The 15,041-nt window shown below is 56.0% G+C and overlaps 1 protein-coding gene across 1 annotated transcript in view; it reads left to right on the top strand.

Annotated features, from left to right (window-relative positions):
- The window catches only part of NPLOC4 (NPL4 homolog, ubiquitin recognition factor), a 32,417-nt gene extending 19,523 nt beyond the window's left edge, over positions 1–12,894 (top strand). The window contains exons 13-17 of the mRNA XM_068914114.1: positions 5,322–5,393; positions 7,796–7,891; positions 8,995–9,111; positions 10,168–10,270; positions 10,698–12,894. Coding sequence (XP_068770215.1) covers positions 5,322–5,393; positions 7,796–7,891; positions 8,995–9,111; positions 10,168–10,270; positions 10,698–10,855 — 546 coding nt within the window. The 3' untranslated portion in view covers positions 10,856–12,894. The remainder of the gene's footprint in view (positions 1–5,321; positions 5,394–7,795; positions 7,892–8,994; positions 9,112–10,167; positions 10,271–10,697) is intronic.
- The last annotated feature ends 2,147 nt before the right edge of the window (positions 12,895–15,041 follow it).

Genomic DNA, 15,041 nt, shown 5'->3' with positions numbered 1-15,041 from the left:
TCTGCCCCTCTCTCTGTCAAAGCTCTGCAGGAGCTGAGCAGCTTTTTCTCCAGTCTTTGATGTAGGGGTTGTCCTCTCTGCTGCTGCCTCCTCACAGCTTTGGGCAAAAAGCTGCACTTTTGAGTAGCTGCTGCATTATGTCTCAGAGTGAGAAGCTATTTCAGTAGTAGGGAGAAAAATCCATATGTGTGTATATATGTGTGTGTGTGTATATATATGTATGTATATAGAAATATATATATTTCGGTGTAGTGTGCAAGTATTCATTTGAAAAGCACTTTAGGATGAAAGGAGCTATGTAAATTTGTTACGATTGGATGAGAAGCAAAAAGCCAATGTTCGTATAGTATGGATGTATTTATAGAACAACTTTGCATCCCAATGCAAAAAAAAAAAAAAAAATCTATTGAACTCTTGTATCTATCTGCAGCAGGGTAATGCAGTAGATGCACCGTAAAGTCCTGCCAATAGGAGAAGTGCTGCGTGTATGTACAGAGGCAACAACTGTAGTTTGGTCATGTGGTTTGAAGAAGGTATCTTCTACCTCTGCTCTCGGAAGGTGTGATCATTTCAAAAATAACTGTTAAGAGATGCATCTGAATCGGTAATGCTGCAGAACGGAAGGAGGGTGAGGACCCATGCTGCAGGGAGGCTAGCTGCAGCTTTGAGGACTTCAGAGCGTGGGCAAAGAGGTGCCTAGAGAGAAAAGAGCAGCTGTCCTTGGTCAGCGAGCCATTCTTGCATGCTTTGCACCATAGCAGGTTTGTGGAGCGAGAGCAGGGGCTACCATGTCTCCTGGGGCTGCAGCTGTTACTGAAAAGGTTTCTGCCTGAACGTGACTCATCTCAATGGTGTGTTAGCAGAGATGGGCCTTTCTTTCATGGAACTGGGAAAACTGATGGCACCAATTTTGTCCTGCCTCAGAAGGAAAGGCATTTTTCCTGAGCCTCTAGCCTTGAGATTTCTGTATGTCTTTACCATTCTCTTTATATTGGCCACTAGCCCTGCTGCTCAGAGGAACCACCCCAGTGGAATTGGCAGTATGGTGCTTTCTACATGTGGCTGTTGCTATGCTGGCTTGTGAAGGCTCAAGTTCTGGTCAAGCGTGAAAATCAAGGGCTTTGGGGACCATGAATACAAGTTGCTGTGCTCTGAGATGCCTCTCCAGGTAAGATTAGCCAGAAGGAAGAAAACATTCCCCTTCACCTCCTGGTTTGGCTGTGAATCGCCACAGTGCAGTGCTGTTTCCAATTTGAATGTTGCACAACCAGCGCACGCTTCTTGGCAAGTTCAGTTCAAAGAAATTCATGAAGGAGTCGCCCTTGTCAAGATGCAGACACACAAGTTGGGGTAACCGCTCAGCTTGTAAGTGGAGGCAACGGGAGTTGTGGCTGCTTTAGTTTTTCTCAGCTGGGTGAGGGAGAAAGCAGCTGAGTATAATACGTGGGCATTTTATGTTCCTTATCTTTTGCCCTTGAGCAGTGTCCTCCTTTGTCCATCTGGTTCTGGAAAACAAGCATATTGATTTTGATTTCACTAAGAACGTAACTTCCAAACTGTGGATTTGATTATTCAGAGTTGAAATCCCTAGCAAATGCTGATGCTCAGTGCCTTGGTCAGGTCTGATCCCTTCCCTGTAGGCTGTCTGCACGCTGTGCCTGCGTGCCTGGTGGTGTCTCTGCCTGCTCTGCATTCCCAGCTCACTTCAGCCAGTCAGCAAGTCCGTGACTTCCCTACAGCCCAGGCCACACAGCGCTCTGGGAGTTGGGTGCAACCCTGCAGAGCTCTGCTCCAGAGTTAACTTCATGGATCTCAACCTCCCACTGAAATGAGAAAAGATGTTCCCGTGTTTTACGGTTCCTTTGAAACATTTGAATAATTGGATTTTAGTAGTTTTGTAGGAATGGCTCTCTCTTAATGACAGGTATTTACTTCAGCTTAGCATGAACGTGGAGACGTCATCCCTGCAATGAGTTGCGTTTTACAGCTGCCTTAATATCCCACAAAGTTTCTTTGGGATGATGTAAGACAAAAGCCTTTCTCAATGGCACCAGTGTTACGAAAGGGCCCTTTGCCCCTTGTAGAGTCCTGCATGTGCTTTTTGTATTTACAACAGCTGATACGGCGTCTGGGCCTCGACTTGTCATCTGTTAAATGCGATCCCATCTGGCCCTGGGAGAGAGCTGATGGCAGCGCACTGCTTTTGTTAGAGCTGAACGGGACTGCAGACCCACAGCTTCTCTGAGTCTCGGCTGTTCCGAATGTGGCATGCGTTGCTTCCTCCCATTCACTTTGAAATCGTCTTCCTGGGGAAAACATCATAAGCCAAGCTGCACAGAGACTTCTGCAGGGAGTTTTCACTAGCAATAAAGGACTTCCCCCGCTTGGCCTCCTACCAATGGCTCATGTTTGACTGGAAAAGCCTTCTTAGCTTCAAATGTCCCAGCTGCTCTGGGAAGAGGATGCTTGATTAGCTAATGAGGAGTCTCCTGAGATGGGTTTCAACTCTCACTGACCTATTGCTTGCTCTTAGGAAAGTCACTTCACTTCTGTGCGTCAGCTGTCCTATCTATGAAAGGGGGCAGTACTGCCCAGTAAAGCTCTTTGAAATCAGCAGAGGGAAACGCAGCGCTGGGATTCAGTAACAAACAAACAGGCAGCTTCTCAGCTCAGTAATGCCATCAGCAGAGCGAACCCGTGAGGAAGACGAACAGTATCAGACACTAATCGCTCTCCAGCCTTGGGATGCCAAGTCCCCACGGAGTCGGAGCCTCCCTCCTGGCTGAACGCTGCCCAGGTTCCTCGCGTGGCTGGTGCCGGGACCTTAGCGGAGAAAACCTGAGGCCACCGTGGAGCCCCTTCTTGCTGCTGGAGGCCTGCAGGGCTGCAGAAAGGTGTTATCTGGCCAGCCCTCTCCATGCAGATGCACCTGTCATTTGCCCTGTTTGACCTCATGCATTTGCAGCTTCTGCCTCCAAACAGTGGTTTCAAAGGCTCTAATCACGGCACCTGATGCAATCTCCAGTTTGCTCCAGTCTTCAGGATGATTTATTGTCCAGATCCTCCAGGCCCTGTTGCTTGACTTTTGTCCAGGCGCCAAATAGTTGTGCCTCCGTTAACCCCTTGCAGTCCTCCATTTGGAGCTGTCGCCACTAGGCAGAGCAAGTGGTGTTCGTGGCTTTGGGGCTGTCTGGCTCCAGAGCTGCACTAATAACGTGCCATGTGCAGAGAGGTGCTGCTGGGGCCCTGGTGACTGCTAAATTCAGAGTGAAGATGTCTTTCTCCGAGCAATTCTCCCAGCTTGACATTTGTTAGGGCTTTTAAAATGTAATTGCCTAATAAAATGGTGTATGGGGGTTGGAAAAGAGTGCTGGTGTGGAGGTAGGGGTCTTTTCTTTCTGAGGGAGGGAGAGGCTTTGGACACGTCCTCTGACTTGGGGGAAGTGAGGTCCCAGTTTGGTAATAGCAGTATCGTGCATATCTTGAAGGCCTCAGTAGCATGACATTAAAAAGAAGGCATTTAACATGGAAATTCCCGGAGGCGGAGATTAAAGCGAACAGGTGCTGGAAAAATGTTTCTGCATATTAGAACTTAATTAGATTTGAAAATGAATTCCAGATGGGCTAATTATGTGTGAGTTGTTGCAGGTTCTTTCTTGCAGGGGCAGGATTGTGTTTGAGAAGCTGATTTGGTTTGATTGGATTTGATTCCTGACTCTTACGGTATCACTGAGATCTAGAAACAGGTTAGCTTTCAGGTCCTGTGATCTCTCTGAAAAGGCTCCACGTCTCCTACTGCTCCTGTCAGAGCCATAGAGATCTAAGGCCACGAGCCACCAGGCTTGTTGCTAAAATAACCACAGGGCTAACAACCTGTCATGTTCAAGGAGAAAAGATCTTTATCAGAATTGCTTTTAAAAGAAGCTTCAAAGACTGGAAGGTAGATTTTTACAAAGGGAACTATTTCTAGGGACAGAGGGTGCTTGGGGTGGAGGTGGGGAGGGGGCTGGTGGAAGGGGCTGTTGGTGGCTCTTGCCTCGAGCGGAGGAGCATGCCAGAGCCTGCTTGGGCAATGTCCATCCGGGTCTGCTGGGAGAGCAGAGCGTGAGAGCGGGGTGCTGGCTGCCGTGCTGCATATTTGTGCTGTGTAAATACTAGCGTAACTGAGAAACGCTGATAGCGGAGGAGTGGCGTACTCAAAGAGAAAATATAGCTTGTGAAAGGAGGATGTCAGCCATGGGCAGTTTATCCTGAAGCGTGTTGCTTGCTGGCTCAGCACTAGGAATGCTGCTCAAAACCCTGGAGGAGGCCTGCTGGAAAGGGGCTGGAAGAGCAGAGTTCGTGGCCTCTCACAGAGCTCCCCGAAAGCCAGGGAGGTGTCGGGGCGACGGCTCTGCCGGTGTGCAGCAGCCCTGGGTCTGCCTCCAGCCACTGGGACTTCTGAAAGCTCAGTAAATGTAAACTTTTATGTAGGGTCTCTGATTGGAAATTATGGGCGTATAATTTATATGTGGCTCAATGAATGATTTATAACATGTTAAGTGATGATTTAGGTAGAAAATACAACCCCCTCTTACAGAATCTTTAATGAAAAGTGTCAGTTCCTATGAATTTATTTCTGAAGCTGTGTTTGAACTCTGCATGTTTGACATAAATCAAGTCTAATTGTCATTTTATGATTAATGAACATATGCTGGCCGTTTTTCTCCATAATTAAACTTTATGTTCAGTTCGTCTGGCAAAGCAAAACAAGTTTATGCTGTGTGATGTGCTAGCTTTTCAGGTCTGTGTATAAGAAAGTGCCTGGACTTTCAATTCCTGAGCAGAAGCAAGCAGTGAGATTAGACACTTTTGGTCAGCTTTGCAGAGTCAGGTTTACCTTCGTTGGGAAAGCAAACTATCCCTCCTTTTTTTTTTTTTTTTTTTTTTTTTTTTTTTTTAAGACAACGCTACTTTTCAGACAGCGTCTACGCTTCTCAAACAATGCTATCCATCTCTCTGGTGGTGGTGACTGAGGCAAACGAGACAAAGGTGCCACATTTGTACTGAAACACTCTCTTGGCTCACAAAGAAACAGAGGGCCTGATTTACAAAGCTAGGGAGATCTCTAACCCCTGTGACCTGCAGGGAATCGGGCAGCTCTGTATCAACCCCAGTACCCAATAAAGCAGCCTCATGTGAATAGATTCTTTTCTGCACCTTCAGCAATCTGCCAAAGTTGAGAATTCCCAAGCTTCTGTGGCGGTGTCTCAAGTGCCATATCCCGTAGGCTTCACACCACTTCTGAACTGAGGAATAATAAGAAACTCTTCTTCTTTCAGGACATAGACAAATTTGGCAATGAGATCACGCAGCTGGCTCGCCCGCTCCCCGTTGAGTACCTAATCATAGACGTAAGTATTCTTTGCACTTGTTTGGAGCAGGACATGGTCAGGGCAGAGTTAAGGTCTTGACCCACCTCTGAAGTTTGCGTTGGAGTTTCCTTCACAGAACAGATTTTCTTTCTATCCTCTTTCCCCTCTGCTGCCAGGCATTTCTAACACAGAGACGGTACGCTCTGGGATAATTGCAGCGCTCTTTGGGAATGGTGTGTTGTGGTGCCAGAGAATGCATTTACTTCCTTAGGAGGCACTGCCTGGTTTGTCTTATCACTGTTATGAAATGGCACGTAGCCATAAAACAGAGGAAGCAGCCAGCCCCAAGGATATGTGTGCTGGGCACTACCTCACGGGGAGCTAATTAGAAAGCTCCAGTTGTTTGTCTGTTAGCAGCAGTTAAGAATCCGGTTCCTCGTAGTGACTCAGCAGACCAGGTTAGTGCTACAGAAATGCCTTTTCTTGGGAGAGGGAGTACAAGCAACAGCAGAGAGCTTGGCTGGGGCAGGGCCGCTACCTGCCCGTCAGCAAACATTGCCAGGCACTGGGCCATAGCTCTGCCCTTCAGCTTGAACGGAAACCATTACGGTGTGGAAGGCAGGAAAGCAAATAATTTGGATGGCAGATGATAGTGCTGGAGTTGAAGGTGGTGCCAGTAACGATTAAATCCCCTCGGAGCAACTGGTCTGGTCCAGCTGCCTCTGGCCCAGGCAGACTGTCCTGCAGGCACAGGGAAGCTGGCAGGCTGGAGCCTTCTGCTTGTTCTTCCTTCTTGCCCATGTACTACTATCTGGTGCATGCATCACTTATCAGAGTGGCATTTGGACTGAAGGCCTTGACATGTGATTCACACAGAGAAATACCGTGTTCAGAACAATGGGCCCATTGTGTGGGGCCTTCAGACGCCCCATTCCGATCGGCAGCGTTGGAACGTATTTATTACTCAAGTAGTAAAGGCATCTGTTTCCGGACTACCTGGGGTGTAATTAAGACAAAAACAGATTGACGGAGCTTGCATTTAGGAGGAGTCTGGAACGATAGAAAGCTGCGTTTCTGAAGCATCTTGTTTTGTCTCTTTAAAAAATACATGTATATATTTTAGTTAATACTGTATTGGCAGGTGTTTCTGCATTTCTGCTTACAAAGAGCCTCTCTGACAGGGCCCAGCAATCAGTAACCAACACCAAAGATTTATAACCCCAAGAATTGGGGTTGGTGTAAATGTCGGTAGCTCACCCAAGCACTGGCTTCCGAGCTTGGTCACCTCTCAAGTAATTTGTGCACAATGTTATATTACCTCCCCATCCCCATTTGGCACAGGGTGCAGGGAGGAGGCAGGTTTAGCACAGTCCTGAGTCTGGGGCAACTGAGGGAAGTGCAGGGGGCCAGAAGGGCGCAGCCCGTGTAGAGCGCCCCATAGTTGTTGCCTCTGGGTATTTGAAGAAGTTGCGGGATCCTGCCGAGAGCTTGTGGCAGGCGCCGATTGGGAAGAGCGCTGCCCTACAGGAAGGGTGCTGGGGGCTCCCAGCAGCCCAGCAAGGCTGCAGCGCCAGCACGTCGAGGGATTAGGGGCGGCAGGCATCTGGCTCGCCCTGCTGAAAGAAGGAGGGTTTGCTGCTTTGACTGGTTGAGGGATTCCACCACAAGCCAGTGTGTTAGGCTGGAGGAAGCAGGGATTATGCTTGGATGCTCAAGCAGCAGTGAAGTCTTTTGCCTGCCAAGAAGAGCCTGTATCAGCCTCGGAGCTGCTGCAGGTGTCGGTTGAGTGTGGTTGTGTCAAATGCACCCGGCTCTTGAGCACCTTTGTTAGCGAGGATTTCGGAGAGGATGTAGGCAGGGCTTTGTGACACCAAGAATCTCTTGTTCTGTAATGTATTTCTCACCGGTGTTTTCATTCCCTTCATCTTCCCCCGGCATCCCTCTGTTAAATGAAGTGTGCAGGCGTTTCGCTTGGCACCCTTTCCAGCCCAGAGGAGAGCGGCACAGTCCCCTGGTTACCCTGTGGTCGGGCATGGGGGCCACGCTCTTCCCCTGTCACCCTCTGATTTTAAGATCACCCCCAGGGTGACACCCCAAGCAGCAACTACCTGGTGTGGGGCTGAGCTGCGTTCCAGTGGCTTTTACCCACAGGGACGTTCTCCAAAGCACCTTGCTGCGCTGTTGTAAAGGGCGCGTTCAGTACGTCTCCCTCCAGCTTAGTTTAAAATGGCTGCCAGGAACCAAGGGATCTGCTGACTGGAATATCACTTTAAATGTTAACAGCTGTCTGAAGATCCTTGTGTTGTAATTGCCTCGCTCGCTTCCTTGTGGAGCTCTAACATGTGGCTGTGGCTGCTCTTGGCTATCAAAAGCCTTGCTTCCCATATCGCGCTTGCCCCTCCTGCTCTCATTGCTCTGATGGTCCTTTCTTGGTTTTTCAGATTACTACAACTTTCCCCAAGGATCCAGTCTACACTTTTTCTATTTCTCAAAATCCGTTCCCCATCGAGAACCGTGATGTGCTGGGAGAAACTCAGGTAAGGAGTCATTTGTACCAAAGCTCTGTTTAATACAGATATGTCTGTCTGCTTCCTCTATACTTGCTAACATCTGAGAAAGGATGGCTGCAGTCGTGCCCTTAAATCACCTCTTCCTGGTTTGGTCCAGCCTCTGCCAAGCAGCCAGCTATGCTTCCCGTACTGAACAGCGTCTGCATGTAGATCAGCCTGCTGGACGTGCCAGTCCCCACCCGCTCAGTGACGAGGTCCAGGCCTCGCTCTTTGCCAGGGCAGGTGTCTCCCAGATAGCACTAAGGAGGTGTCAGCTCTGGTATGTGTGATCTAGCAGGGCTGTAACCTCACAGTGACAGGACCTGTTTCTCCCCGTAGATAGGAACAGGACAAGGGCCTGTTGCTCCAGCTCAGAGAACGCTGACTTTTCTTCCTGGACTGATTTTTAAAATCCTGAGACCTTTAATGAGAGAGGCCCAGATAGCATTGAGCAGAGGCAGCTGCTGGACAGCTCGCGGCATACACTGATTTTTGCCAGCTGACCGAAGGCTTAAGTTGCTTTAAAGCAGCAACATCTAGTTCCTCTAAAGAGGCCGTGCCAAAGGTGTCAATAACTTCTTCAAAAGTTCTTCTCACAGGAGAACGGCCACTGCCCATCGTGGCTCTGTCAACAGACGAAGAAAGTTGGCTGATTGATGACAACTTTGATTCTCACTTCTCAAGGTGGCCTGGGTTTGAGAGCAGAGAATGAGCGGTGCTTGGCAGGAGATGCTGGGGAAGAGGGGCTGCTTTGTCCTCATCTGCCTTTCCTTAAGGGACTGGGCTGTGAATTGAGCTGAGTGACCTCTGCTCAGCGTTTCCTTGGTCTGGGATCAGCTCTGTGCTGGAGTTGTTCAAGTGGCTGGATAAGAGAGATTGTGGACCAAAGATCCTCTTTTCTGGAAATGCAGTAAGTTGCAATCAGTCTGACAGCCTGTGATCTGATTTCAGGATGGTCTCTGCACATTGCAGCTGATGCTCAAGAGACAGGAACGTTACAATGTCTGCTAATGGCTCTGAGTAGCAAAATCATGTTATTACTCTGTGGGGGCAAAAGTGACCTTTTTTTGTTACTTTTTTGATCTCTGTAGGACTTCCACAGCTTGGCCACGTACCTGTCCCAAAACACTTCCTCGGTTTTCCTAGACATCGTTTCGGATTTCCATCTGCTCCTCTTCCTGGTCACAAATGAGGTCATGCCTCTGCGGGTACGTAACCAGGTGGAAACGGTCACGTTGCCAGGCACAAGGCCCTGAGCTCCTTGCAGAGTGTCATTCACATATGGGAGGAGAGCGTCTTGGGCCTGCGATTCCTTGGGCACATCCCCAGGCTGGGTGTCCACCTCTGCAGCGCAGGACATGGAACTGGCCAAACGCCTGTTCTTCCAGGCTGACCTTTCAGGAGGAAGTTTAAAAAGTAAAACTAAAGTCCCCGACTAGACCAAAAACTTTCAAAGTGCTGCTTGGAGCAATGAGTGGGTGGTGGTTGTTAGCACGGTTGCAGACCGGATAGAGCCAACTTGGCTACAGCTCTGAGCGCTGGAAACGTTTAAAAATCTCGGAATCAGAAATTCCTGTTGTAACGATAACGAGATCAGAGCCCCCAAATCTCTGCGAGGCCAACAACTTCCTGTCTTTGCAGCTCTGCCTCTCTTGGCTTGGCACTGGGAGCTTGGCTGTTGCCCAGGCCCCCGTTAACATCTGCGGCGTCGGACATTCCCATTTTAAGCAGCACGCCAGCAGAAAGAGCCATGTGTTTGCCAGAGGCTTCGAGGGCGCTGCAGACTGAGCATGTGCAGGGCAGCTGGGCTGACACTGGGCAGCTGGAGATCAGGCCGGGGCTGCGCGTGTGGTTGGGTGCAGGGAGCCATCGCTCTCCAGGATGGCTGCTTTGCACCCTGCTGGGAGCAAGGCTCAACCCACAACACCAGCCCGCTCTCCTGCGTGGGGCAGTGCAGCGTTTGGCTGCAGCCTTGCTAGGAAATGCTTTTATCCGAGCAGAGGAAAACGAAGCATCCAGGTTTTAGGGGTATGTCTGAAGGGGAGGGAGCAGAAGGACTAAACCCCATCTTGCTTCCTGCCAGCGTACATCACTTGGCCCGTTGAGTTGCACATTTAAGGGAGGGCGACAGTGCAGACTGACAGCTCTGTCTAATCCCTTGCTGTGGCTGGTAGGGGAGGGCAGGGAGGCATTCGCCTGGGTCACAGCTCCGGCCCGTGCACCAGGAGAGTGTCCAGCTCTCATTTCCCTGTTCTGGCTTCCAGGACAGCATCAGCTTGTTGCTAGAGGCCGTGAGGACCAAGAACGAGGAGCTCGCACAGACCTGGAAGAAATCTGAGCAGTGGGCCACCATTGAGCAGCTCTGCAGTAAGGAACAGGGTCTCTCTGCGACCCAGCCCGTCTTTCTTTGGGCCAGGGGCTGGGCTGAGGGGGCTAGCATGTGCGCAGCACTGCTCTCAAGTCAGAGAGGTCCTGGAGGGGGTTCTGGGCAGCACCTATGCCAGGCAGCTGGGATACTGTAGCATCAGGCAGTGCAGGGGGAGTGGAGCTGGGGCAGCTGTAGAGCGTAGGAGCTTTAATTCTTGGCTGTGGGGCACCAAGATCTGCCACCTGCTGGGGACTGGCACCGTGGGAGCCTCCCCGTGATGCTAGTCTTGGAGGTGAGGGCAGGGAGGAGGGAGAGGTTCCTGCCTGGTTTGGGGACAGAAAATTTGCTCTGGACTTAGACAGGTGACCTGCCTGGCCCCAGCGCTTCTGTCCCTCCCCTGGTCTGATGGGGTTCTCCCTCTTGCAGGCACAGTCGGTGTCCAGATCTCAGGACTACACGAGTATGGTGCCATGGGCGGCTCGACGCACGCCGTGTCGGCGGCCATGTGGGCTTGCCAGCACTGCACCTTCATGAACCAGCTGGGCACGGACCACTGCGAGATGTGCAGCCTGCCCCGGACCTAACCCTGCCAGCCCGGGGGCAGACTCCAATACAGAGCAAACCCTTCAGCAGCAGGAGTGGTGCTCGCCCCCTCCCCATCCTCCCCTCTGCTCCCCACGATCGGGCACCCCTGGGGCACGGAGCCGGGCAGGGGAGGGGGTGGCTCCGGCTCTCCCCAGTTACTCATCGTGCTCCCTTCCACAGATGGCCCCATAGCCATAGGGGGAGACAGGCGCCCTGGGTTTATCTCGGCACTGGTCCCCCACCCAGGAAACCACCTTCACCTCAGTCATGTATGAGCCTTCCCTGAGCGGGGCCGCTCGCTCTCCCCTGCCCCCTCCCATGTCCCGTAGTGCAGCACTATCTTGGCCTGATCCCATGGGGCTTGCCCGCCCCACACACGTAGGCCATGCGGGGGCTTGGGGGGGTCCACGCACATGGCCAGCTGGGGCACATCTCTCCCTGCGCGCTTGCTTGCCTGAGGTAGAGAGGGTTGGGGAGGCTGTGGCAGGTCCCTGACCCCAGCTCTGCTCCCCTTTCCCGGTGGGCGCGTGTTGCGGCAGCCAGCCTTGGGGGCCTGGGCAGGCTGAGCCCAGCCGTAACGACAGCTTTCACACTAAACGGCCTATGTGGGGTGAGCATATGACTTAACAGCGTTGGGCCAGACAGCAGCTCTGCCAGGCTGGGCCTGGCGTGCTGGCAGCTCTCCCGGAGCAGGACAGGCCCCCTTTGGCACCAGGCAAGGAGTGGGCATGTGCCAGCTTTCAGCTTGGCATCCTTCCCGCCCCTCACCCGGCACGCGCAGCGCTAGGTCAGGCTTGCTCTGCAGCGACGCTTCGGCCCTTGATGGCCCCGGCTGGGGCTCAGCTGCGGGCTGGATGCAGCCAGGGGCTGCACGAGGGGTGTGACCAGGGCCTGGGTGCAGCTCACAGGTGTCCTTGTCCCCACGCGTGCTGCCGCTGCCCCTGCAGAGAGCAGAGTTAAGCACAGCCAGGAGCGGTGCCCACCTGCTGCTGGGGCTGCGCCGGTCCAGCGCCCAGGGAAGGTGCTGGGTGCCTTGGGCAGCAGCTTGTCCCCTCTTTTGGAGCAAGGCTGTGCTGGGGGAGCACTGTAACTCGTGCAGCTGCCTTGCCTTGCTTCCTGCGTGCCCAGGCTCTGGGCCGGGCCTTCTCCACCGCAGCGGGACCTGCAGGTGCTCATGCACACGTGGCCCTGGCCACGGTGGCTCCGGCACTGCCACTGTCCTCTCCCCTGGCATGGGCTGGCCCCTTCTCCCAGAGCCGACTCCCTCTCTCATGCCTGCATCTTTCCTGAGCGCATCCTGCCCTGGGGCAGGGTTTGGGCCGGAGCTGGGAGTTGGGCTGGGCTCTCCCCATTAGCCCCACTCTGGCCACGCCAAGGCAGCCCGGCTGGGGCACATATCGAGGACCTCCACGCCTGGCCTGCAGGGCGATGGGCACCGTGCGGCTGGTGAGGGGCAGCCGGGAGTTTGCAGCACCCGCAGGCTTGGCCCTCCTCTCACAGGGGCCTCTCTGACCCTCTGCCCTGTCCTGGAGTCATCCTGGCGCTGTGGGTTTGGTCTTAGCTTAAACCGCCAGGGCACTGTTCCCAGCGCTGCCCCGTGCCCAAACGCCCTTCTGGCAGGACAGAGGTGCGAGTCCCTGCACAGCCCCGTCCCAGCAGCGTGGCATCGTCGCCCCTGCCTTCTCCACCCGGCATGGGGCGATGGGACAAACGGACCCTCCCTCGGCACGCGCTCGACGGCCTCCCCTGCCCCTCGCTGCTGCCTGCGAGCGCCTGGCCTGCCCCCGCGGGCTCTGCCTTGGCTGCCGAAGGCTTCGTCCCACCGGCCCTAGGAGAGCAGCCGGTGGCCCCGTCCCTGCTGCAGGGGCTCACGGGGTCTGCGTTTCCGGTGGTTCCCAGAGCCCCAGGCTGTGGCTGCAGTTTGCTTTTCCCCTCGGTTTGTTGGTGTTTGGGGTTGCAGCGGTTTGCGGTGCCTGGACTGGACTGACCCGGATGGAGGGTCTGCAAGTAACGTTGAATAAAAGCACCTGAAACGTGAGCCAGCGCGACGCCTCCTGCGATTTGTTATCCGGGGCCGTGCCTGCGGCCGGGGGGCTCTGCCGGCCCCGGAGCCTGGCAGCCTGCGCCGCAGCCCCGTCCCCGCTGCCCGCGGCCGGCCGGGGCGGTCTGTTTGCAATCAGCGGCCCGGCCGCCAGCCGCGTGTGGCTGGGCCCTGCGCCAGGCCAGTTTGTTAAAAGGGGAAGGAAGGAGCCGCTCAGAGCCAGAGCCGGGGGGAGCGGAGCCCGGACAAGCGGCTGCCTGCGTCCACACCGGCCAGGACCTCGACACAGCAGGTAGGAGACAGAAACGACCCCTTTGGCTCCAGGTCGTGAGTGCCGCACGCGGCCCAGCCCGCAGGGCGCGATGTCCCACGGCCCCCGAGCCTCGGGGTTCGCCGGCTGGGGCAGACGCATCCCATATCCCGGGAGCGGCGGTCCACGGGGATGGCAGCTGGGGGAGCTGCTGCCCTGGCCCCGGTCGCACTGGCAGGACGGGAGCAGGTAGCCTGGAAGGGTCCGTGTGAGGAGGGTCCCCAGGTGGCGAAGGGGTCCCCGGGGCCGGGGGAGCGGGGTTCGGCTGCAGGGACACGACGCCTCCGCCGGGGCCGGGGTGCTTCTCACCCGTCCTCTCCGGCAGCGGCACCACCATGCGGCTTCTCCCCCTGCTGCTCCTGGCGGCCCTGGGCTGCGCGGCCAAACCGAAGCGGCCGCCGCCGGCGTGGGACGACGGGTCGGACGGTAATGCCCCGCGGCTCGGGACCCCCTTCCCCGCCAGGCCGGGGGGGCGACGGTGCCCCCCCCCACACACAACCCCATCCAGCCCACCCCATCCCTTGCCGTCCCCGCAGCCCAGAGAGCCGCCGGCAAGGGCTGCGCCAACCTGACCGTGGTCCTCGACAACTGGAGATTCGCCATCACCTCCCAGATGAGGAACCTGCTGCTCTTCGACCACGAGACGGTGCTGCCCGACTACGGGAGGTGAGCGGTTGGGGGGGGGGGGGAGGCGGCGGTGGGGCGGCCCCCCCCACCCCGCCCCGCCTCGGTCCTCAGCCCTCCGCCGGCCGCCGCAGGATCCGCTCGCTGTCGGAGGCCCTGGACGACCTGTACAAGGATTTCAGCGCCCTGAAGGAGCAGCTGGGGCGGCTGACGGCCCGCTTGGCCCAGGTGGAGGCCGTCGCCGACGAGCTGAGCGGGGCCCGGCGCCCCGCGCGCCGCCGCCCGCCGCCCCCGCCGGCCCGCCGGCCCCCCGACGCCCCGCGCTAGCCGCCACCGCCGCCTGCCACCCGCAGCACCCGTGCCGCGAGTTGGAGGGGTCTCAGCCTCACCCGAGCGCCGGTTCAGTCCCCGCCGCGCCGCAGACGCCCGGAGCCCGCGCTGCCGCCGGGGCCGAGCCGGGTGTCGTCCTGCCGGTGGCTGCCGAGGCCTGGGGCGCGTGGGGACGGCCTGGGGGGCGCGTGGGGCCGGCCGGGGCGCCCCGCGGCACTCGTGCACCTTCAATAAAGTCCCCGTCGCTGGCACCCTTGTCGCCCTCGTCACTGCGCCCGCTGTGTCCCCTCCTGGGGTCCCTTCGCAGGGCGATGGCCCTGTGTCCCCATGCGGGGCGGCCCCTCGTGGTGTCCCTGTGTCCCCTCGGGGTGTCCCCGCGTCCCCCTCGTGGGCTGTCCCTGTGTCCCCTGATGGTGTCATGTCCCCTTGGGGGATGTCCCCGTGTCCTCTCATGGGGCAGTCCTGTGTTCCCTCATGGTGCCCCCATGTCCCCTCACGGTGTCCCCGTGTCCCCATGGGGGATGTCCCCGCATCCCCTTGTGGTGTCCCCGTGTCCCCTCGGGGGAGGTCCCTGTGTTCCCTCACTGTCCCCAGCCCCCTCGAGGGGGTCCCTTGTCCCATCGGGGTGTCCCCAGCCCCCTCAGGGGAGGGTCCCTTGTCCCATCGGGGTGTCCCCAGCCCCCTCGGGGGGTCCCTTGTCCCCTCACAGTGTCCCCGTGCCCCCTCGCGGTGTCCCCAGCCCCCTCGGGGGGTCCCTTGTTCCATCGGGGTGTCCCTATGTCCCCTCACGGTGTCTCCAGCCCCCTCGAGGGGGTCCCTTGTCCCCTCGGGGTGTCCCCAGCCCCCTCGAGGGGGTCCCTTGTCCCATCAGGGTGTCCCC

The sequence above is a fragment of the Struthio camelus genome, chromosome 19 (genome assembly GCF_040807025.1).
Source record: "Struthio camelus isolate bStrCam1 chromosome 19, bStrCam1.hap1, whole genome shotgun sequence".
Taxonomy (NCBI): Eukaryota; Metazoa; Chordata; class Aves; order Struthioniformes; family Struthionidae; genus Struthio; species Struthio camelus.
This window is presented reverse-complemented; position numbering and strand designations above follow the sequence as displayed.